This window comes from Heliangelus exortis, chromosome 20 (genome assembly GCF_036169615.1).
Source record: "Heliangelus exortis chromosome 20, bHelExo1.hap1, whole genome shotgun sequence".
NCBI classification, from domain to species: domain Eukaryota; kingdom Metazoa; phylum Chordata; class Aves; order Apodiformes; family Trochilidae; genus Heliangelus; species Heliangelus exortis.
This window is the reverse complement of record NC_092441.1, coordinates 7,257,726-7,281,820: the sequence shown is the minus strand read 5'-3', so window position 1 is coordinate 7,281,820 and position 24,095 is coordinate 7,257,726. Positions and strand designations below refer to the sequence as shown.

At 43.8% G+C, this 24,095-nt stretch overlaps 1 protein-coding gene and 1 long non-coding RNA gene across 19 annotated transcripts in view; one reads left to right on the top strand and one right to left on the bottom strand.

Annotated features, from left to right (window-relative positions):
• The window catches only part of LOC139805576 (uncharacterized), a 103,521-nt gene extending 79,499 nt beyond the window's left edge, over positions 1 to 24,022 (bottom strand). For 7 of the 18 annotated variants that reach the window (XR_011729885.1, XR_011729876.1, XR_011729882.1 and 4 more), the window contains exons 1-2: positions 23,852 to 24,016; positions 19,141 to 19,253 (exon numbers count right to left, since the gene is read on the bottom strand). This is a non-coding gene — a long non-coding RNA (uncharacterized lncRNA). Of the gene's footprint in view, positions 1 to 933; positions 10,065 to 10,688; positions 10,879 to 12,858; positions 12,969 to 19,140; positions 19,254 to 21,976; positions 22,624 to 23,851 lie in introns of those variants that run through there. The other 11 variants (XR_011729874.1, XR_011729870.1, XR_011729877.1 and 8 more) reach the window with 9 other exon arrangements.
• On the top strand, positions 871 to 17,433 carry LOC139805568 (myosin heavy chain, skeletal muscle, adult). The gene is made up of 38 exons (XM_071764092.1): positions 871 to 1,089; positions 1,177 to 1,320; positions 1,413 to 1,569; positions 2,818 to 2,845; positions 2,943 to 3,054; positions 3,256 to 3,348; positions 3,480 to 3,543; positions 3,635 to 3,733; positions 3,840 to 3,943; positions 4,024 to 4,162; positions 4,723 to 4,841; positions 4,936 to 5,085; positions 5,878 to 6,048; positions 6,509 to 6,818; positions 6,971 to 7,047; positions 8,212 to 8,299; positions 8,394 to 8,511; positions 8,822 to 8,945; positions 9,551 to 9,687; positions 9,783 to 10,038; positions 10,872 to 11,114; positions 11,344 to 11,520; positions 11,606 to 11,751; positions 11,840 to 11,930; positions 12,021 to 12,410; positions 12,562 to 12,688; positions 12,868 to 12,986; positions 13,450 to 13,646; positions 13,991 to 14,174; positions 14,261 to 14,426; positions 14,599 to 14,723; positions 14,881 to 15,189; positions 15,282 to 15,485; positions 15,732 to 15,857; positions 15,953 to 16,123; positions 16,209 to 16,313; positions 16,458 to 16,553; positions 17,150 to 17,433. The coding sequence occupies exons 1-38, from the start codon at positions 886 to 888 to the stop codon at positions 17,303 to 17,305; spliced, it is 5,826 nt and encodes a 1,941-aa protein (XP_071620193.1). The 5' UTR covers positions 871 to 885; the 3' UTR covers positions 17,306 to 17,433.
• Positions 24,023 to 24,095: the final 73 nt, after the last annotated feature.

Sequence of the window (24,095 nt, the reverse complement as noted above, 5' to 3'; positions counted from 1 at the left end):
AAAGGAAACACCCAGAGCATCTGCATACCAGACCCTATAAAAGTCTCTTTGGAGTGCTGTTCCCAGTCTTGACAGAAAATTTCAAGGTAAGTGTATGGCTCCTGTGAACTTCTTGACAAAGCATATACCTTTTTATTCCATTTAGTTTATTATAAGCGTTGGATATCCATTTTTTTCCAGAACTATTTCTGTCAACAGTGATTTTATTTCAAGTTTGAAGGCAGTATTTTTTTATTAAATTTATATATTAGCTCTGGATATCTACACACAAAATGAGCTGCTAGTTTTCAAGCAGCATGGACTGAATTCCTGCCTCTGCCACCAGAATTAATATCAAAATTTACCACTTTTTAAGAAATAACAAGAAATCCAACTCTTTAAGATTTCTAGAAATCAGGACAGGCAATAATGAAATTTGTATCTGTCATATTGCAAAATGAATTGTCCATGGAAAGCAAATTTTCCAGTGAAAAGCCACTACTCATTAACAGACAGTCTCTCAGAGACTCTCAGGTAGCATTTGAGAAAAAAAATCCCAGTGATTTATTTAATGTAAAATCTCTACTACAGCAATATCCAAATTCACTGGAGTTACCAAAGTTGAAGTAATACTGCTAAGCTGTGCTGCAACACTGAAGAACTTTTCTGTGCTTTGTTAAATAACTAAGTGTCTAAGGATTAATATCACGAAAGTCTACACATCTTTTCAGCCAAGACTGGGAAGTTTATATCCAGCTTTTGACGTCATATCTAATTAAATATTTGAAGAGCTTTGAAGTGCGAGAGATTTCCTCTCCTCCATATAAAACTGTTCACTCACTAACTCAACATTTCTTCTTTCCTACAGAAGAGTCTCCCAACTGGGCCTCCTATATAAGTACAACCATGTCTGCAGACGCTGACATGGCTGCCTTTGGGGAGGCAGCTCCTTACCTCCGAAAACCAGAAAAGGAGAGAATTGAGGCCCAGAACAAGCCTTTTGATGCAAAGTCATCAGTCTTTGTGGTGCATCCTAAAGAATCCTTTGTGAAAGCCACAATTCAGAGCAGAGAATCAGGGAAGGTCACTGTCAAGACTGAGGCTGGGGAGGTGAGTAAGAAACAAGGTTCAAAACTGTGTGTAATTCCCAGTCTCAGTTCTTAGTTGACATGCATCATCTTAATCCTCATCTGACAGACTATGACTGTGAAGGAAGATCAAGTCTTCTCCATGAACCCTCCCAAGTATGATAAAATCGAGGACATGGCCATGATGACCCACCTCCATGAACCCGCTGTGCTGTACAACCTCAAAGAGCGTTATGCAGCCTGGATGATCTACGTAAGTACCAGCCACAGTCTCCCTTTGGGCAGCTTGGAGGAACTGCTCTGCCAGGCTAAGTGGAGCCAACGGGCTGTCTCCTTTCCTCACAGACCTACTCGGGTCTCTTCTGTGTCACTGTCAACCCCTACAAGTGGCTGCCCGTGTACAACCCGGAGGTGGTGTTGGCCTATCGAGGCAAGAAGCGCCAGGAGGCCCCTCCACACATCTTCTCCATCTCTGACAATGCCTATCAGTTCATGCTCACTGGTGAGTTTGGAGGTTTTTTTGTTGTTGGGTTTTTTTGGGGTTTTTTTGTTTTGGTTTTGGTTTTGTTTTTTTAATTATTTGGCTGTTAACACAGAAGAGAAAGAGAGCCTTCACTGCAATAAAGTTCAGTTTAATGGTATAAGGAAGATGGATGTCCTTTCATAACTGGATATTTGCTCTTTACTAGACACCATCATTGAGATCATGTTTCTAACATTTAAGTTTAGAATTTTCCATCAAAAATATTTGGGAATCTTAGAAAGAAACGCTTTGCTGTGATGGTAGTGAGACACTGGCCCAGGTTGCTCAGAGAAGCTGTGGCTGCCCCATCCCTGTAAGAGTTCAAGGCCAGGCTGGATGGGGCTTGTAGCAACCTGGTTTGGAACTAGGTGCTCTTTAAGGTCCCTTCCAACCCTAGCCAGCCTATGATTCTACGATCCGGTTTGGTAACTCTAGACAAATGGTTTGTGAGACTTTGTAAAATTATGCATAACATGAAGAAGAGAAATAGACAAGAGAACAGGACATGGAAAATCACACTCCACATCACATTTTTTCTTTTGCACCGTGCATAATTTAAAACCAGGGCAGAACGGATAATAGAAGTTGAAGCAAGACAAAAAGGACTGAGTAGGGCTAAAAATGCAACCTGAAAAAATTGAGGGAACCAAATTGAACCTAAGATATTACACACAAAAACATCAAATCTAGTCCTGGAGTATGAAAGAGTATTCTAGTAAAAGGTTACTTTACTACAGGCTTGTCATTTTATGTGATTTTCTTTCTGCAATTATCAAATCAAAGAAGGGCCTATGGACTGACCAGGAGTGTTTGTTTCCATGTTATAACGTTTATTGGAAGCACTTGTTCCAGTTCACTTTAGGTTAAGATAGCCTAATCAATATATCTACAAAAATTATCGTTACTTGGGATCATTTGATAAAGAAAATGAGCAATTTGACATAAAGAGAATTTCCAAAAAAGAAGTATGCATACTACACCAGGAATCTATATGTGTTGATGTGTCAGCTTCCCTGATACAACTAGAAAATATAAAAAAGTTCAAACACAATTACACTATACTACACTACACTACACTACTACATACTACCTATGTGAAAGCAAATAGGATTATGAAAGGGATTACCTTACTACTGATAATGTACCTTCAAAAAATCCCAGGAGTATTTTTATTCAAGATGTTCACCATGCATGTTAGTAATCTCTTTGATTCTGCCCCTTTCACAGATCGTGAGAACCAGTCGATCCTGATCACGTAAGTACCTCCCTGTTCAGGTCCCTGTGGGGCTGCCCAGTGCCAGGGGACCTCCAGCCTGATCACACACTCTCTGCTTCTCTCTTTGGTTTCACAGCGGAGAATCTGGTGCAGGGAAGACTGTGAACACAAAGCGTGTCATCCAGTACTTTGCAACAATTGCAGCGAGTGGGGAGAAGAAGAAGGAGGACACGCCTGGCAAAATGCAGGTGAGTCAGAAGGAAAAGACTGCACACTTGGCATGTATGTGCTATTTCAGATAAACACTTAAGTGAAAAATCATCCTGTAGGGAATGCCTGAGAATTAAACTATTAATTATTAGATACTGGCTTGAATCAATGCTTTCCTCTGTTTCTGACATGTTTTTGGTTTTTTGGAAAGGATAACAGCAATCATTAACCTTCTGTAGGGAACGCTTGAGGATCAAATCATCAGCGCCAACCCACTGCTGGAGGCCTTTGGAAACGCCAAGACCGTGAGGAACGACAATTCCTCACGCTTTGTAAGTTGTGGCTTTGGACAAAATCTCTTCCTCTCATGAAGAGATAAGTGAAGGGCTCTAGTAGTATTCCACATGAAGCAGATGACAAAAGAACCCATCCAGGCTGAAACACTGCATCTTCTCCTGAACAGGGCAAATTCATCAGAATCCACTTTGGAGCTACTGGCAAATTGGCTTCTGCTGACATTGAAACTTGTAAGAGACCCCATAGCCTGACCCCATTCCTTCCTAAATTCCCACCTTTACGTACAGTCTTGTGTCTGACTCTTCCTGCTGTCCTTGCCAGATCTGCTGGAGAAGTCCAGAGTCACTTTCCAGCTCCCGGCAGAAAGAAGCTATCACATATTTTATCAGATCATGTCCAACAAGAAGCCAGAGCTAATTGGTAGGAAAAATTATTATGTCTTTTCAAGCATGATCATTGAGTAACAGTTCTCTCTATTGCCTCCTTGGGAAAACTAAGCCTGTGCCTTTCCTCCCTCTCCTTTCAGACATGCTCCTCATCACCACCAACCCTTATGACTTCCACTATGTGAGTCAAGGTGAGGTCACTGTTCCCAGTATTGATGACCAGGAGGAGCTGATGGCTACAGATGTAAGTACTTAGAGATGATGTTGTTAATGAGGTTGTTAAGGGAGTTAGGCATAGTTTTTACTTCCTTCTTTCAATTGCAGAGTGCTATTGACATCCTGGGTTTCAGTGCTGATGAAAAGACAGCCATCTACAAGCTGACAGGGGCTGTCATGCACTATGGGAACTTGAAGTTCAAGCAGAAACAGCGAGAGGAGCAGGCAGAGCCTGATGGCACAGAAGGTATCTGCAGATTCAGCAAATTATTTCTTCAAAGAACTTCTCCCCCTGCAAAGATGTCATGCTTGCCTTCAAAGATAGGCCGTTGTTGGCTGAGTCACCACATATACAGTGAGGAAAAGCACCTTTGTTCACTGAAGAGGTGCTTTCCTGATCATGAGAAATACCATAATTTTATTCTCACTAACCACATACCATCTGAAAGGCAGAATTCTTGCTTCAAAATAGGGTATATTTCATTTTGTAAAGCCTTCAACCACTAGGTCACCAGATGTACAAACACATTTTTTAGGGAAATAAAGCCCTGATATGTTTGCAGAGGCTTTTGGGATTATTCTGGGAACTTGTAGATTCAAACTATTCTTACCCAAGCCACGTTCATTCTTGTTTCAAACGTGGCCATTGCTCGCTTGTGGAATTTACATTCCTCCCATGACCTTGTGCATGAGACCAGACCAACACTTTTCCATTTCTATAACATGAACAGCAGAGTTGCTCACACTGACCAAGTTCTAGCCACTGTTGAAAGGTAAATGCTTCTTTTCCTCTCTCTCCCACTAAAGTTGCTGACAAGGCTGCCTACCTTATGGGCCTGAACTCAGCTGAGCTGCTCAAAGCCCTGTGTTATCCCCGAGTCAAGGTTGGAAATGAATATGTGACGAAAGGTCAAAATGTGTCACAGGTAAAATTTGGAGATTGAAAATAAATGGCTTGAAAGAGTACATGAATATTTTTTTGGCCCTGCAATAACCCTACTCCTTTCTTCTCTGCTTTAGGTGAACAATTCAGTTGGTGCCCTGGCAAAAGCTGTCTTTGAAAAGATGTTCCTGTGGATGGTTGTTCGCATCAACCAACAGCTGGATACCAAACAACCCAGACAGTACTTCATTGGTGTCCTGGACATTGCTGGCTTTGAGATCTTTGATGTAAGGAACAAGGATTTGGCACCATAGTCAAGGGAGGGCCAAGAGGGGTCATGAAGACTCAGAAACAAACTTCTTTTCAAGATGATTCAGAAATGTAGCCTCCTCCTCAGCAGCTTTCTAGCAACCCTTCCCTCTTCTCTGTCACAGACATGTCATCAAAAGGCTTTATTAGAAAGCACTTTGATTCCAGTTGCTGTCAACAGGTGGACAATAGAGCTTGCAAAGGTCTTAAGTTTTCCAAAGAAGAATACAGCTCTAGGACTAAGGTTGACACATATGTGGGCCAAAGGTTGGATGCTCAATAAGAGTGAAGGAAGGGGCAGTGCTGTGGGATCATTCACAGCATTTATTTTATTGTGATTGCTGTGATGATTCTAGGACTTCTATGCCAGAGCAGAGAAGCCCCCTGTTTGTGAATGTGTGGGCAGAAAATGTCTTGGGTAGGACACTGAGGAGGTTTCCATTCTCTGGCAGGAGAGAGCTGAGACACCTACCCTGATGCTGATGCTGCAGCTAAGGTTATAGAAAGTTTTTTGCGTAGTACAGAAAAAAAAAAAAAGTTACTTTAGCTTGATTTCAAAAGTAATAATAATTAAATCCTTCAAGAACAGTAAATTTTAGAATGGATTTAGAGTTTCCTCACCGGCTGGTGAGGAAACAGATGCTGTTACAGCACAGTTAGGAGTGGTGTTTCTGCTGGGGAACCTTAAACAGCTTTAGGAGTATGCTAGCAGAACCGTGTGATACTTGCCACACATTGAGAAACAGTGCACCTCTCCTTGCTTTGGGCAGTTCAACAGCTTTGAACAGCTGTGCATCAACTTCACCAATGAGAAACTGCAACAGTTCTTCAACCACCACATGTTCGTGCTGGAGCAGGAAGAGTACAAGAAGGAGGGAATTGAATGGGAGTTCATTGACTTTGGGATGGACCTGGCTGCCTGCATTGAGCTGATTGAGAAGGTAACCTTTCCACTCAAGTGTATTTTGGGATTCTGTGGTGTTTCTGAGCGACATTCCACTCAGAAAGAACACACAGCCAGACATTTATTTTCAGTTAAAATATTTCGTACTGACCTTTATTTTAGTCTGGGATAGATAAATTATGTAATGCAACAAGTGGGAGCTATTGTAGCAAGTTTCTCAATAATTTTTCTGTTTAAAACATCTCTCCACTTTTGCCCCCAATTCTAATCTGAACTGGACAGATGTTCTTGCCACTTCTATGAAGACAGGATGCAGGAAAGTAATGGAAGGCAGGAATAAGCCTCCATAGCTGAGAACAACTCCTGATGAAATTAGATTTTTATTCAGCCTGAGACACTACCAGCAACACATTGGTACCTCTGATGTTCAGATCTCATGCTTCACACCATTCACATCATTGTCGTCTTTCTCTGTCACTTCTTCTGGTACCTTCCAGCCCATGGGCATCTTCTCCATCCTGGAAGAGGAGTGCATGTTCCCCAAGGCAACAGACACCTCTTTCAAGAACAAGCTCTATGACCAGCATCTGGGCAAGTCCAACAACTTCCAGAAACCCAAGCCTGCCAAAGGCAAGGCTGAGGCCCACTTCTCCCTGGTGCACTATGCTGGCACAGTGGACTACAACATCACTGGCTGGCTGGAGAAGAACAAGGACCCTCTGAATGAAACTGTCATTGGGTTGTATCAGAAATCATCTCTCAAGACACTGGCCTTACTTTTTGCCAACTATGGTGGAGCAGATGCAGGTCAGCTCTGTGAGAATTGTAAATTCTGTGTGGGACAATGCTGACACAGAATTCAAACATTAATTACTAAACATTTTAAGTAGTTTCATGTTCATTAGTGTTCAGTATGCAAAATCTGAATTTTAATGCTTTTTCTTTTCTTCCATTTGCAGAGGCTGGTGGTGGTGGTGGCAAAAAGGGTGGCAAGAAGAAGGGTTCTTCTTTCCAGACTGTCTCAGCTCTTTTCCGGGTAAGGACAGAATTCACTATCTCTTAGAAGACTGGAAGCAATTTTACTTTGAACCTGCATGGTTTGTTTCAGTCTTGATTAGACCTCTTGTTCTCCTTGAGAATCCTCCCCTTTCCATCCTTGGAAATTACAGTTACTCAGAACACTGTAAAATCTCTACAATAATGTGTGCATGGTCTTCTTTTTATTTTATGAGACACAATGATACTGTCAGCCTCCTGTCAATTTTTTGAGGCTTTTTTTCCTATTTATTGATACTACATCCTTGTATTTTGGCAGATTTATTCCCTCTTCCTTAGTTTTGCTATCACCTTCTCCGAATATTCTACAAAAATCTCCAAATTAGGAAGTTCACCTAAGTAGATAGAGTGAATATTAAATCAGATAACTTCCTTAAAGTCTACTTTGGAGACTTAAGAAATATTTCCCATACATGCTCTATGTATATATGAAGATTTTTGGTGTGAACGTATTGTAGAATTTGAAAATAATGAAATAGTAAAAGAAAAAAACAAAAAACAAAAAGCAAACAAACAAAAAACCCAAACCAACAAACAAAAAACCCCAAAACAAAACAAAAAAACAAAACCAAAATCACTTGGAATTCTGAGGCTGTAATACTGGAAGACATTGTTTTCATTTCCATAGGCAGAGAGAGTGAATGATAAATTACATCAATTAATTGAATTTTTCGGTCTGTTTTCAGTTGTGTTTTTAAGGTTACATATGGCTGATGTGGAACAATTGACTTTAAATGCTTCTAAAAAGGCTGCTTGTATTGGGTGTACAAAGATTTCTTCCATTATGTAAGAAATTATTTAGCTGCCAAATCAGATGCTAGTCATACTTTGCTAAGAAAACATGTCATCTGTTTAAAATGTCCAACTGAATACCACAAGAAATACCATCTGGAAGGAAAGCTGTGACATGGCAGCTCCATATTTGTATAAGGAGTTCAAGGAAAATAATACTAACTATTATTCTGAAAAAGAATTTGAAAACCAAAAGTCTGTGAGCCTTCAGCTTCAAATTTCAATTTGGAACTTCCGCAGGATGTTTTAGAGAAGACAGATCTGCATCCTAAAACACTTAGTTTGATATATCCACTCCTAAGCTTCCAGTGTTTATCCTTAATAATATAAACTAAATTTCATGATCTCACAGGAGAATTTAAACAAGCTGATGGCTAACCTGAGAAGCACTCACCCCCACTTTGTGCGGTGCATCATCCCAAATGAAACAAAAACACCTGGTAAGGAAATCCAATAGGAGGAAGACTCAAGCCAGAGAAGCTTTTTTCCTGAGTATCAAGCAAGGGGTTGGTCACTAATGGTGATGTTTTTCAGGTGCCATGGAACATGAGCTGGTGCTGCATCAGCTGCGCTGTAACGGAGTGCTGGAAGGGATCAGAATTTGCCGGAAAGGCTTTCCCAGCAGAGTCCTGTATGCTGATTTCAAACAGAGGTAATAGCACTACCCCTTTCTCCCTATTCAGACCAGAGATAATTTCTTCCCATTCAGACCAAGCTGAAAAGCCTGAGTAATACAGATAGATTTCATCAACCAGCTCACAATTATGTGACATTGCTGATATCAGGATTTTCTTGCACCTAGAGTTAATAGTAAAAACATTCTCCATATTCTGTTCTGAAAGGATCAGCTTGTCACTATAGATGAGACTGGTTCAGTGAGAAAGTCTGAGAAGAATGTGTGGTTCATTTATAGTGGTGGTTTTGGTGAAGGGGATTTCTTCATGTTCTGTTTTCTTCTGCAGATACAGAGTGCTTAATGCAAGTGCTGTCCCAGAAGGACAGTTCATGGACAGCAAGAAGGCTTCAGAAAAGCTCCTTGGGTCCATTGATGTGGACCACACCCAATACAGATTCGGTCACACCAAGGTAGAAACAAGACTTTTATTAGAAGTTTGTCAGGGAATGGAAAGGGCAGACTGCTCTGTCAGGGACAGAAAGCACAGCACAGTAACACATCTGGTTGGGTTGGGTCCTCAGTTAGCAAGAGCTAAGCCCCACAGTACCCAAGCAAGCTAAGTGAGTAAGACTCTGGAATGGTAGTCAGTTTCATTCAAGAGTTCAGATTAACAGGCAGGTTTGTGACAATAAGGAAGGTCTGAAGTGAAGTCATAAAACCTACGTCAGGGTCAGATAGAGGTAGACTAACAAGGCCCAACTACTATTCATTCATTCCTGGACAGATCCACAATGAGACTGGTCTAACATCAAGCCAGGAAGTAAGACCACAGCTCATGATAGAACACACCAGGTAGATGTGGCTGAGGCTGTGACTGAACTGGAACTCATAATTCACACCACATATCTTAGGGCTGAGATTATAGGAAGTTTGTAGAGCTGTGGGCAAGGGTTTGGGAAGCAGTCCGAGGTGAAGCTGGTCAGGGCCATTAAGTTCTACTTCAGGATCCTGAAAGATTCTGTAACCCTATTCTGTACAACCAGAAAATGACATGCTGCAACATTTTGTTCTCAAGGTGTTCTTCAAAGCTGGGCTGCTGGGACTCCTAGAGGAGATGAGAGATGAGAAGCTAGGAGAAATCATTACCATGACTCAAGCCAGGTGCAGGGGCTTCCTGATGAGAGTGGAGTACCAGAGGATGGTGGAGAGAAGGTAGGCATTCCTCACACATGGTTTGTTCTCAAGCTACTTGACAAGGGAATTTCTCACATAGCAGCTATGTAATAGCCATGTGAATTTCATTTCAGGGAGTCCATCTTCTGCATCCAGTACAATGTTAGGGCTTTCATGAACGTCAAGCACTGGCCCTGGATGAAGCTGTTCTTCAAGATCAAGCCCTTGCTGAAGAGTGCAGAATCTGAGAAGGAAATGGCCAACATGAAGGAAGAGTTTGAGAAAACCAAGGAAGAGCTTGCAAAGTCTGAGGCAAAAAGGAAGGAGTTGGAGGAGAAAATGGTGGTCCTGCTGCAGGAGAAAAATGACCTGCAGCTCCAAGTGCAGGCTGTGAGTTTATCACCATTCATTTGTGCCTGGGGAAAGAACCATAGGCAGTTGAATGCTTCTTATCCCAAGCAGAGATTTGCAGGAAGCTGACAAACATGCAATGGAAAAAAGCCTAAATCACAAAAGCAACGAGTAAAATGGCTCTGGCAGGGGCATGGTTAGTCTCATGGCAGCCCCACGTGAGCCTCAGCACTCCTGTTGTCTGGGGAAAGAGTCATGTAACTCTAGAGAACATCTAATGCACGGAAGAGAGCTCTGAGCAGGAAGCAAAGCATCACCATCTCCTCTACTTTCCAGGTGGTGTTAGCAGTCTAACAGGGTATAGGCAAAGCTGAGAAGGACCCATTTTCCTCCTTACAGCTACATTAGGAGGCACTTCAGAAGCAGAGATAATTCTAACTCAGTTAGGAAAAGGCAGTTTCTTGACACCAAACAAAGCACCATTTCCCACCATTAATTACTCTCACAGTAACTTTACTCCTCAAATATTATGAGGTTCATGATAACAATTACAAAGAAGTTACTGAATACTCTAAGCCCCTGATCCTGCTGAAAGAAGTAATTGAACTGACCTCTGATCTTTCATGCTTGTGGGTGCACAACACATTATAATCGTTACCCTCTCTGTGAGACATTTTTAAAAAACTCACTTTGGAATCAATGTTGATACCAGATGACAAGGTTTCCCAGAGAACAACAGGCAAGGTCTTCCTGTTGCTGGAGCAGAAGGCCAGGCTCAGCCACCATTTTAGCACATTCCCGCTCACCATACAAAAGACAAAGCAATATATTAAAAATATTCCAACCCACAAAATCCTTTGTCTCCCCACCAGGAAGCAGACAGCTTGGCTGATGCTGAAGAAAGATGTGACCAGCTCATCAAAACCAAAATCCAGCTGGAAGCCAAAATTAAGGAGGTGACTGAAAGGGCTGAGGATGAGGAGGAAATTAATGCTGAGCTGACAGCCAAGAAGAGGAAACTGGAGGATGAATGTTCAGAGCTGAAGAAAGATATTGATGACCTTGAGCTAACACTGGCCAAAGTTGAGAAGGAAAAGCATGCAACTGAAAACAAGGTACATTCCCAGAGATTAACATAAAGGGTGAAGGGAAAGATGCATCCCATATCAACATGCTATTCTCAGAATGAGCTTGGTATGCAGCACATCCATAGCATGATTGTGGGCTAGACAGGAAGCCCAAATAAAAATCAACCTGCTGGCTAAGCACTATGAAATGAAAATTCCATTGAAGCAGCAGTCAAGCCTTCTACAGAGACATCTGTCACTTTCTTATAATCAACAGGTGAAAAACCTCACAGAGGAGATGGCAGCCCTGGATGAGACCATTGCCAAGCTGACAAAAGAGAAGAAAGCCCTCCAAGAGGCCCATCAGCAGACACTGGATGACCTGCAAGCAGAAGAGGACAAAGTCAATACTCTGACCAAAGCAAAGACCAAGCTGGAGCAGCAAGTGGATGATGTAAGCACACAGGCATAGAGCAAGAACAGGACAGGTGTGGAGTTCGACCTGGCTGGTAGAACATGGATGGTCTTGTTTGTTGTAGCTGGAAGGGTCCCTGGAGCAAGAAAAGAAACTGCGCATGGACCTTGAGAGAGCCAAGAGGAAACTGGAAGGAGACCTGAAGATGGCCCAGGACAGCATAATGGATCTGGAAAATGATAAACAGCAGCTGGATGAGAGACTGAAGAAGTAAGTGTGGCTGTGGGACACCTGAGTGCTGGGCTGGTGCGCTTGGGTGGTTTTGTTCAGGCACTAACAGGATTTGCTTTGCCCAAAGGAAAGACTTTGAAATCAGCCAGATCCAGAGCAAAATTGAGGATGAGCAAGCCCTGGGCATGCAATTCCAGAAGAAGATCAAGGAGCTGCAGGTGAGTCTCTTTTCCTTCTTTCTACCCATTCAAAAGCCATCAACTGGGACAAAGGTGTGGGTGTGAAGGGTTGTTCCCAATGTTCCCCAGGCTCGTATTGAGGAACTGGAGGAGGAAATTGAAGCAGAGCGAACATCGCGGGCAAAAGCAGAGAAGCAGCGAGCTGACCTCTCCAGGGAGCTGGAGGAGATCAGTGAGCGCCTGGAAGAAGCAGGAGGAGCTACCTCAGCTCAGATTGAGATGAACAAGAAGCGTGAGGTAGAATTTCAGAAGATGCGCCGTGACCTGGAAGAGGCCACGCTGCAGCACGAAGCCACGGCTGCCGCCCTGCGGAAGAAGCACGCAGACAGCACGGCTGAGCTTGGGGAGCAGATTGACAACCTGCAACGGGTGAAGCAGAAGCTGGAGAAGGAGAAGAGTGAGCTGAAGATGGAGATTGACGACCTGGCCAGTAATATGGAGTCTGTCTCCAAAGCTAAGGTATTGAATTGTAGCAGAACATTCTCACAGGGCCAGAGGGTGACACACAGGATGCATTTACCAGCCACACTCTCATTAAAAAATCCCTTCTGTGAGGCTATGGCAGAGTCCAGGTGTTCATCTCCTTTCCTTCCTTGTGTTTGCTTCCCAGGCAAATCTGGAGAAGATGTGCCGCACCCTGGAAGACCAACTGAATGAGATTAAAACTAAGGAGGAGCAGAATCAGCGCATGATCAATGACCTCAATGCGCAACGAGCTCGTCTGCAGACAGAATCAGGTGAGACATCCTCATTACTGAGGTGCAACAGGAGGACATTCATATCAAAAGCAAACTGCTGGCTGCAAAGTGACAAGTGGTGTAACCCTTCCAGGCTACTCCTGGCTCCATGACTTTGCAGGCAGAAATTGTCATATTATTAACAGCCTTGTAAACATATTTCACTTTACCATTCAAAGGTGAATTTTCACGCCAGGTGGAGGAAAAAGATGCTCTGATTTCTCAGCTGTCCAGGGGCAAGCAAGGATTTACCCAGCAGATTGAGGAACTCAAGAGGCATCTAGAAGAAGAAATAAAGGTCTGCAAGTACTTTCTACAGTACTGCCCACATTCTACAGTGACCCTAAAAGCTTCTGGAAAATCATGTCTCATCCAAGATGAGCTCCATACCCTTCCACCAAACACATTCAATATGGACGAAACAGCAATAATGCACATAGCCAAACACATAAGCTATGGAGGGAAGGAAAGAAAGTGAATTTAGTTTTGGAGGAAGTCACCCCAAGGCTGTTATAATTTCTGATGATACTCTGTAAGGCAAGATTCAGACACATATATCAAAATATTACCCAAACAGCAGACTGACTGACTCCAGACTGTCCCCAAAGCACCTGTCACCAACACATTCTGATCCTCTGGAACCCACTGGTAATGGCTGCATCAGTTCCCGGCTGTACATTTGCCTAATTAGATTTTCACCCTAAGTTTCAAGAGGCATTTCTGGACAAAGATTCAGGTTACTAAACCCAGTGTCCCCACAGGCCAAGAACGCCCTGGCCCATGCCCTCCAGTCTGCTCGCCACGACTGTGACTTGCTGCGGGAACAGTACGAGGAGGAGCAGGAGGCCAAGGGGGAGCTGCAGCGTGCCCTGTCCAAGGCCAACAGTGAAGTGGCCCAGTGGAGAACCAAATATGAGACAGACGCTATTCAGCGCACAGAGGAGCTGGAGGAGGCCAAGTATGCGGGGAGTGGGATGTCAAAGAGCTGAAAAAGACTGAGACGGGGAAATCAGAAGTTGGAGTCACTCAGAGTGGGGATGGGACTGCGGTTTTTTTGCTAGAGGAGAGAGGAGTGAGACTGGAGATTGGAAGGAGAGCCATTGTCTTCTGGGCTAGAAAATCTCAGACATACCAAATAGAAGGTGGCAGGACCCTTTTGGCTTCATGCAGCCTTTCAACAGAGAAACCACTCATACAAAACTAGGCTCAAAGCTCTCAAAGTGGTCAGCCACCCTCAGCTGATGTGTACAGAACTAGGTCTCCACTAAGCTCTCATCTAGAGCTGTGTTTACCTCCCCCCAGGAAGAAGCTGGCACAGCGCCTGCAGGATGCAGAGGAACATGTTGAAGCCGTCAATGCCAAATGTGCTTCCCTGGAAAAGACAAAGCAGAGGCTGCAGAATGAAGTGGAGGACTTGATGATTGATGTGGAGAGATCAAATGCTGCCTGCGCAGCTCTGGATAAGAAGCAGAGGAACTTTGACAAGGTCTTTTGGGCTTCAGCCCTGGGGCTCCTGGGCAGAGCCTCCCCTCCTGATAGTCACCTCCATACTCACGCCCCATTTCTCTTCAGATCCTGGCAGAATGGAAGCAGAAGTATGAGGAAACGCAGGCTGAGCTGGAAGCCTCCCAGAAGGAGTCTCGCTCGCTCAGCACAGAGCTCTTTAAGATGAAGAATGCCTATGAGGAGTCCTTGGACCACCTGGAGACGCTGAAGCGTGAGAACAAGAACTTGCAGCGTAAGTCCCTGGCCCTCTGCTGCTGGCAGGGCCTTCTCACTGACCACCACTACCCAGCACTCCACACGGCTCTGTGGCCACAGGTCTGCAGAGATGCCTGTCACCTTGGTGTGGCAGGGCCCTTCCCACCCATCTCTCTGCCTGACCATGACATTGGTCTTTGCTCCCCCAGAGGAGATTTCTGACCTCACGGAGCAGATTGCTGAGGGAGGAAAGGCGATTCATGAGCTGGAGAAAGTCAAGAAGCAGATTGAGCAGGAGAAATCTGAACTCCAGGCCTCCCTGGAGGAAGCTGAGGTACTCAAACTTCTAATAAATGGTGTCCAAACTGAGAGGATGGGAGATATCCATCAAGATGGCAGGAAAGGAAGCCTAAATTTCATGAATTACGGCATAAAAGATTAGTTAAAAAGGAAGCAGTAGTTTAAGTCACTGTTCGTGCTGACATTTCTAGGCCTCCCTTGAACATGAAGAGGGGAAGATCATGCGCCTCCAGCTTGAGCTCAACCAGGTGAAGTCTGAGATTGACAGGAAGATAGCAGAGAAAGATGAGGAGATTGACCAGATGAAGAGAAACCACCTCCGAGTTGTGGAGTCCATGCAGAGCACCCTGGATGCTGAGATCAGGAGCAGGAATGAAGCGCTGCGTCTGAAGAAGAAGATGGAAGGAGACCTGAATGAAATGGAGATCCAACTCAGTCACGCCAACCGCCAGGCTGCAGAGGCACAAAAGAACCTGAGGAACGTACAGGGAGTGCTCAAGGTATGTCCAGCAAACCAAGAGAAAGAGAAATTTTATTCCTGACATTCTGGGCACCCACTGCATCCTTGTGGCTGCTCTTGTCTCTTTTACAGGATACACAGATACACCTGGACGATGCTATCAGGGCACAGGAGGACCTGAAGGAGCAGGTGGCCATGGTGGAGCGCAGAGCAAACCTGCTGCAGGCTGAAGTTGAGGAGCTGCGGGCAGCCCTGGAGCAGACAGAGCGGTCAAGGAAATTGGCTGAACAGGAGCTTCTGGATGCCACTGAACGTGTGCAGCTCCTTCATACCCAGGTCAGGCAAGTTTCAGGAGTAACACATCAACAAAGAGTAACACCGAACAATACTGCTAGCATCTTGGGATTGCTTTGTTTGTGCTTGAAAAGCCAATCTAGTCAGTCCTCCACATCTGATTGGTGGCTGTGGATATTAAGAGGATTCTTGCATAAAAAACTTGCATAAACAATGCTTAGCATTGCAACTATTTATGTGAATACATTAAGGCTAAAAGTAAGAACCTTCTCCTTCATTGTTAAACAGAACACCAGCTTGATCAACACCAAGAAGAAGCTGGAAACAGACATTACCCAAATCCAAGGGGAAATGGAAGATATGATCCAGGAAGCCCGCAATGCTGAAGAGAAGGCCAAGAAGGCCATCACAGATGTGAGCTGGGGGTTCTTTGCACTGCTTCAGATAAGTGCCTTCCCCCTAAAATGTCTCTAGCCCCAAAATGGCTCTGGCTCTTTTGCTCTCATCAGGCAGCCATGATGGCAGAAGAGCTGAAGAAGGAGCAGGACACCAGCGCCCACCTGGAGAGGATGAAGAAGAACCTGGACCAGACAGTGAAGGATCTGCAGCTTCGTCTGGATGAGGCTGAGCAGTTGGCTCTGAAGGGAGGCAAGAAGCAAATCCAGAAGCTGGAGGCCAGGGTGCGTAGGGCTTTTGTTAATGCGTGAGCAGCCATGTCAGGTGAGCAGCCATCAGGGAAGCTCCAAAGTGGACTTGTCATTGCAGGTGCGGGAGCTGGAAGGGGAGGTTGATGCTGAGCAGAAGCGCAGCGCTGAAGCCGTGAAGGGTGTGCGCAAGTACGAGAGGAGGGTGAAGGAGCTGACCTACCAGGTAAGGCAGGAGGACTCCTTGGCCTGACCGAGTTTACTCACAGCAAGTCCAAGTGTTCACGCACCGTCCTCAAGGGCAGTTGTTAACCTCACATGATGCAGAGCCAACAATTAATTTTCATTTCCTGTTTGCCAACCCCTCTAGTCTGAGGAAGACCGGAAGAATATTCTCAGGCTGCAGGATCTGGTGGACAAGCTGCAAATGAAGGTGAAATCCTACAAGAGACAAGCTGAGGAGGCTGTAAGTATTGCTTGGAGACTGGGCAAGAGTCACCTGGGCAGCATGGTCCTCAACATGCGTATGAATCCCAGGAAAGGAGAATGGAGCAAACTCTCAAAACACAATAGTCTTGGACACATCACTTTGCTATTATGTGTCTTGAGGCCTTGCTGCGTTCTGGGCAGCCTGGAGTCAAGGATCAATTGGGATGAATTGAGTGAGGTTCAGCAGTTGTTTTTACACAGGAGGTCAAACTAAACATACCCAGGGGCACATCCACTGACTGAGAAGTTCATGAGTCTCTGCTGCTGGTCAGCAGCAGAAGGCTTCGAGGTCTTTCTCAAGCTAATATGTCCTACTGCTTTTTTGACATCAAGTAGTGGGAGAATAAGTACACAAATGGCAAATCCAAAGCATAATTTGATTTTTGACCATGATGTTTTTCACGACCTGAATAGGGGAGGATGAGGAGATCTTTGTGAGGTTTTTGTATAAGCAGTGGTGTGGGTGGGATGGAGGTCTGGGCCTTGCCCCAGGGAAGAGCAACAGCTCTGCAGATGTGAGGAGTGAAACTCCAACCTTGAGCTCCTCACCACCAACTCCCTCTCCCTGTACAGGAGGAGTTGTCCAGTGTCAACCTCTCCAAGTTCCGCAAGATCCAGCACGAGCTGGAGGAAGCCGAGGAGCGGGCTGACATTGCAGAGTCACAGGTCAACAAGCTCCGAGCAAAGAGTCGGGAGATTCATGGCAAGAAGATAGGAGAGGAAGAGTGAGGCTTTCCCGAGAAAACAAAGTGACCTGAGGGATCTACGCAGTTTGAACCTCTTGGTCATTTTCTTCTGTAATGTGTCTTTGTAACCTTGTCATTATGTAGAGAATAAACAGCCTATGTTCCCTTGCATACGCAGCATCAGGACTCGTTTACATGTTTCTCTTTTTACTATTTCATCATTAGCCTTTGAGCACATTTTTGGCTTATAGGTTTTCAGTACTTACGTCATGGTACCTGTTGTTCCCAGCTACTTACCCACTTATCTCTTCTATGTTACTTTAATGTGTGATAGAAGAAGGAACCATGTCAATCAGGTAATTTGATGTAATTTTCAAAGACACAGAATGAAAGAGAATTTTTTTGTTCTTTGCCACTGAAACTATTGATAAAAGAAGCTGAAGTGGTTTCAGCATGAGGGTACACATTGTGTCCCAGTGAAATAACTCTATTTCAGGCAGTAATTGGAATGCAGACAGCTTTCATGATACTTCTCAAAGAGGTTCATTAAATAGCATATAAAACTTAGTACAGTTACAAATACTTAACTATATGTGTGGTGGAAAAGAGTCTGAGCTGACAATTACCATTCAGGAACAAGGCCTTCCATATGTGCTTCAAAACTGTATTAAAATATCCACTCATTTCTCAACAGTGGGAGCAAAAAAGAAAATAAAAAGAGACAAACAGAATTTGGAAGGAATTATTATTCTAATATAATAACCTACAATCAAGTTGCTTGGAAGGGCTTCCCTAGGAGGACTAATTAAACAAACCCAAAGGGAACCAAGTGGGAATACAGAACAGAATTCTAAAATCAACACAGCGTGGAGAAGCTTGGCAGGGATTGATGTTCTAACTGACACTGACACTAAAAGAACAGAAGAGTGCAGAGGGCAGAAGATTAGAGATTGTGTGTGTGTGTGTGTATTTAAATCAAATGAAACATACCTGAAGGTGAGGTATTCAAAAGCATAAAGACACTGGGTACCTAACAAAGTATCCAGTTAAGCTGTGGAACACCTTGTTACTTCCAGCTAAAGGATTACATGCATTCAGAAGTGACTTGGATATGTTCAGGTGAAGAAAATCTCTGGAAGCAACTATGGAGAAACCATGTCCATACTGAAAAAGCTCAGAGATATTTTGAATGACAGAGGTCCAGAGAGCACTTGAGGGTATCAGCACACTTGGTTTGTTTCTGCTTATATTTTTATCTTCTGCCAGCAGAGCACTAATTCATTTGGGAGTGGGAGGGCATGCTCTGCTCCAAGTCCATTTCAGAGTGGAAATGAGGCAGAGGGAGGAACATATGGTTTGGGAAGGACATGGAGGCTTCTTTGTAATTTTCAGGAGTTTACAGTCTATGTTCTCCATAGTTTGGTCTCTGGATATCTAATGTCTGTCTTAGGTTTTGCCTAAAAGGTAAATTTAAGAAATACAGAGATCTAACCATTACTGTGGTGGCCTTGGAGGACCATTGTCAAGAAGAGAGCAATATGGGGGGTGCTGACTGTCAACTGCTTGGTCAGGCATGGCATGCAGAGCATGGCTATGCCCAGGCACTGAGGTTGGTGGTCTGCAAAAATCTGGGCTCCTTTCATCTACAAAGCTATCAAAGGAGAGCCTGTTTCGGAGCTCTTGAGGTTTCATAGGAAGTGCTGAGTATGGAACGTGTTCCCCCGTCAGTGTGTGTAGAAACAACTGTTGTAATATGGACTTTGCTTCCAAAGAGAAAAATGAGCTAGCTGTGAACTTAACACACTGCTGGAAACTTTGAGCTCACAGATCCATGTCTGTATGGCTAAGACAGAAATATCAAAATAAATCTTTAATTACCTCTCTCCAAGATGCAAACTCACCAACACACCAATGATTTTGAGGTTGTGCTGTGGTCAGTAGTGAGGATGAGGATGAGAAAACAGAACTCCAGACATCTCTGTCATTGCTATCTAAAAGAGAATGAGAATGAGATTGCTTGTAGTTCATCATGTTTCAGCCACAAAGAGCTTAATAAATCCATCTAACACCTAGCAATGATGCCAGACTACCTTTTTGTCAAGGTTCCTTCCCATCATGTGTTAGAAAGCTTTCTGTGTTTCTCTAGTAGACTTCACATTTCTTTCAATTCAGTTTATTCACTTCACTCATGCTCCATGACAGATAATGGCCTGATCCTGTTTTCTGATATTGTTTTTGCTATCAGTTTATCTTCATTTCACTCCTTCTGATTACCTGACCACTGTCTGTACTAACAGTTTTCATTTCCTTATAATCTCCGTCATTGTAAAGCATCATTTTTTTTCCCATTAGTATCAAAAGGCTTTAGGGTTTGTATTGACCTGACAATGCATGGTCTTGTCTGAGTCTGAAGTGCAGAAGTGGTTTTAGGTTGGTTTTGTTTGTTTGTTTGTTTGTTTTAACTGTCTAGTAGTCAAATAACCTTATATGTTTTACGCAAAGTGTTGTGAGTACCATATATTGGCATTCTGCCAAGCCTTGGGGGTCACTAAAAGAACTGGGGGTTCATAAAGCATTGCCTTTCATGAAAACCGAAGCAGGGGAAGCTACCCTGCATCTTTCACACTTAAGTTGAGAACCAGTGAAAGGGAAGCAGACTGTGATTAAAAAATTAGATAAAAATAAACCAGAGCTGGGGCACCTGGGAGGGTGAGGAAGGCTGGGACAGGACTCGCCTGCTGACCTGGGGAAGGTTCTGTTTTCATTCACCCCCGTCTCTTTTGTAGGCAACAGGTGGCAGGACCTGCCGAGTAATGAGCTCAGTCGGTGCTCAGCCTCACCTGTGCCCAGTTAAGGCCCAGTTAATGGCCCAAGTGCGCATGCTCAAAGATCAAGGGCCAATAAAAGGTGGGGCCTGAGACCGGCAAATGGCTCATCCTGAAGCAGGTCAGCAGCCGTGCTGGTCGAGGCCGGTTCTCTACTGATCCTGTCCTCATTCAGAGTCTATCATCGCTACGAAGTTCGCCTCCTGCAACATCTGGGGTCCTGCCACCTGTTGCCTACACTCTTTGGTTGCCTCCTTCTGCCTAGTGACGGGAGGGCAGGGGGTCCTCTGCTTCTTGTGGCTCCTCCACCTGCTGCCTGTGCCTCGAGGCCAGCAAGGTCCACCGATCTATCTCCCTTTCACATTCACAAATACCCCTCAGTCTCTACACCTTCTCTTTCAGTTCCACCACCAGCCTGAGCGTCATTCACCCGGACGCAGTGCACACCGACTGTGACCGCTTTCCTCTGGTGCGAGCCACAGCCTCAGACGTTCCTTGCATCCTGACAGCTAAACCGCCGTGTGTATCCGGGCAGCTCAGGCTGAGTTGCCACATTATTCTTGGCCGTGGCTTTGGAACGAGTGGACACCAGAGCTAAGTTGTCTTCTGTGAGGGAAATTACTGCATCTGCCGGGTCCGCCTGAGCGAACCGCCGGTCCGACCCTCGCCCTCCCGCAGTGCCGGGGGTTGGGCTGAGCCCGTCTGCTCTCGCTCCTCCCATGCTAGGTCAGAGCCGTCCTCAGAGGGCTGGAGCTGCTCTGCCCGCTGAGGGTGGGGAAGTTGACTCCCTCCCTCAACCTCCCTTGAGCTTTGCACTTTATTATATATATATTTTTCTTTTTGGTTTAGCTGCCTCGGCAAGAGTCCCATGTCAAGGCTTTCTATGTTGACATTTCTGAAGACATAAAGACAAAGTTGTATACTGTGAGAAATTTTCTCACAGTAAGAAAAAACCAACAACTATTTCCTTTTTCAGTCCCAACTGATTTTTTTAGTAGTCAAACACACTTAGAGTTGATGTTATTATAAACAATGCTTGTTAAGGGTGAAGCAAGTGTGAGGATGGACTTAAATGTCTCTTGCCTTTATTCCCTTTTTTTATCTTCCACTGGGAGAGTAGTAGGGAAATAGCACCATCTGACACCTAGTTATTGGCTAAAACTCTGACAAATTTATATCACCATAGTCTTCCATAGCTGCAGACCCACTGCAGATCCAATATGATTCTTCATGGGCTGCAGATCCACATCTGACCCACCATGGTCCTCCATGGCTGCAGATCCACATCTCCCCATTGTGGTCCTCCATGGGCTGCCTCGGATCTCACCAGGGGCTGTAGTGGAACCCTTTTCCTCACCAACCTTGTTATCTGTGCTTCAGCACTGCTCTCATCTCCCCTCTCCTCCACACTGCAGGTCTTTTTGCAGGCTTGTTTTCCTCTTCTTGAATATACTACTCAGAGAGGCACATCCAGCTTCCCTTTCTACTCAGCTTTGGTCAAAGAGGAGGCCAGAATTGGAGCTAGCAGATCTTCCAGTAGCTTCTAACAGGAGCCAGCTCTCTGGTGTGCCTGCTACCAAAACCCCACCCTACCAACCAAAACCAATACTCCATATTTAAAATAGTTTTCCTATTTTTTAAAATAAGAGAATATTAATCCACATTTGTGATTAACATGCTGAATGTTTACAGTGCTGATGGTATTTCATAGCAACAATCAATCTGCACGTGCCACCAAGCTACATATATCCAGAAAAGTCAAATAGTAAACATTGTTTTGAGACCTACTTAGTTCTTGTTGAGTCTAGAAACATCCCTTATTTATATTTGGGAAATATCATTCATCAATTCATATAAATGAAAGTATATTTCATTTCTCATGTACTTACAGTTTGGTGCCATATCTCAAAGATTAGAATCAGCCTCTATAAAGCTCTGTGTAGTCAGACTGCCTCCTAGGTGGGAATTACTGCAAAGGTCATTGACCTTGAGAAAATAATTGATCCATAGTTAAGTTTAAAACAGCCACAGCTGATGTATGCCAGTGGGGCTGCATGGATTGCAAAGACTCCTAGGGCTACGATAATCTGGACATCAGTTATGTGCCTCCTAAGTAAATAGGCAGTGTTTCATTGACAGTATAACATTAACTTGAACTAGTTCTCTTCTTCAAAAAGGAACTTTCACTTGGTGAGTTCTGATGAACTAAATTTTTCGATTACTTTCTTCATGACTTTTAAATCTTTGAAAACCTTAAAAGAAACTGCAAGCTGAAAAAGATACAAACTTTTTCATGAGAGGAAGAAGTCTGGTGAAGCATTTTATTCTAGTTGTCTGGGTCGACTTTTATAAGACAAGAAAATACTTCTGGGAATGTATGATTCAGCATATATCAGACTTGGGGCATTAATAGGCAAATCCAAGGTTTGCAAACGTGGAAGGCAGAATGCAGGGCAGAGCACAGACGTTCTCGTCCTGTTCCAGCTCTGCCTGGAGGCCCCTAGAGGTCACCCTGTTCCAGGATGTCAGAGGCTGGCTGGAAAAATCCCGAAATGAGCATCAGATAGTTGTCAACATCAACGCAGAATGCAAAGATTATGCCTGCATGCTTGATAAAGCAGTGATTGAGTGAAACAGTCTTTACAGCTTAAGATAGATAGCAAATAGTAACACGAAGTTCAATCAAGGCTTAGTTTAGTTGTACTTTCCATTTTTAGTGTCTAAGAGTCACACATGAAAGGTATGATAATCTGCCTGCATCATGACACCTCTCAAACTCTGTGACAGACAGAGGGTCAGCTAAGGCACATGCCATCTAACCTCTCTTTCTGAGTCATTTGCATCCTAATATTATATCACACTAGCAACCCTAATTTCCCTTCCATCCACCTCCCTGTCCTTCTCTGACTCTTTTGCCACCTGTTGTCCCTTTGCTTTCTACACTTCTAAGCCTTTTTACGTCACTCACCTGTTCTGTAACTGGAGTCACTTGACTGCTTAAATGTGTGAAGGAAATTGCATTCCAAATGTCACTAGAGAGTTACTCAATATTTGCTGTGGAAATAGGTGTGTGCATTGTGTACCTTGACTTCTCGTTCAGTATTGCCTATTTGGATTACAGGTTGGACATTTATCTACCTCTCTCAGTTGGCTTTTTGAGGATCTTTCCAAGGGATTAAGTTAATTTATTCTATGTGTGGAACAAAAACTATTGCTGGTAAAAGAAGACTTCGTGTGTATGAAAGTCCATTTTTCACATTCCCTATGTAGAGACATGGAATGTTTGTTTCCCTAGTGCATTGCATATATTAGTTTTTGAAGGCAAGAACAGGATAAGGAAAAAGGAAAGACATCTCTGCCACTGCCTTATTTGGGTTTTTATAGCTTGTAGCACAAGCTAGTCTTTTTCAACAATATTCTCATGAAATTTGCATTTAGCTTCAGATAATTGACTTTAACATATGTACATAAACTATTGGTCCCAACTTCCTCTCTTCCTAGAGAATTACTCTAAAATTCACATTAGTAGTGTCCGTATCTCAATAAATTGGTTCAAAATTCCATCTTCCTCTTCCCACCCCAGCACGCAAAGTTTTTCTCAGAAAAATTCAGATAAATTCTTAGAGGATATTTAAGAAGATAACATGGCATGTTAAGTTCTATATTTAACAGTCAAGTTCCATGGGGGATATAGAAGTTTTTCTCTGTAATTAATTAATCTCATCCAATACTTATCAAATCTAATAAAGAAAGTGTATTCTTACCATCTCCAGGTCCTGTTCACAGCAACATGTTAGTCGAAGTGTCGCATTGAGATGATTTGCCCTGAAGGATTAGTGTTCTGGCATATCTGCTTATCATCTGCCAACATTCCTGGGAGCTCTCCTTTTACCCAGGGAGCAGCAGAATGAGTCTGTATTTCCTACCTCATGTCATATACACTGGTGGTTTGCAGGCCATCCTGATCTTTCCAGGCATATTCTTCTAATTCTAATCGCGTGGCTGACA

Excerpts from the sequence above, each read along its gene's own strand:
- LOC139805568 (XM_071764092.1), top strand. The coding sequence starts at position 886 with ATGTCTGCAGACGCTGACATGGCTGCCTTTGGGGAGGCAGCTCCTTAC. Across the intron at positions 6,819-6,970 it reads CTATGGTGGAGCAGATGCAG|AGGCTGGTGGTGGTGGTGGC; the intron begins GTCAGCTCTGTG and ends TTCCATTTGCAG. Across the intron at positions 16,554-17,149 it reads AGAGACAAGCTGAGGAGGCT|GAGGAGTTGTCCAGTGTCAA; the intron begins GTAAGTATTGCT and ends CTCCCTGTACAG.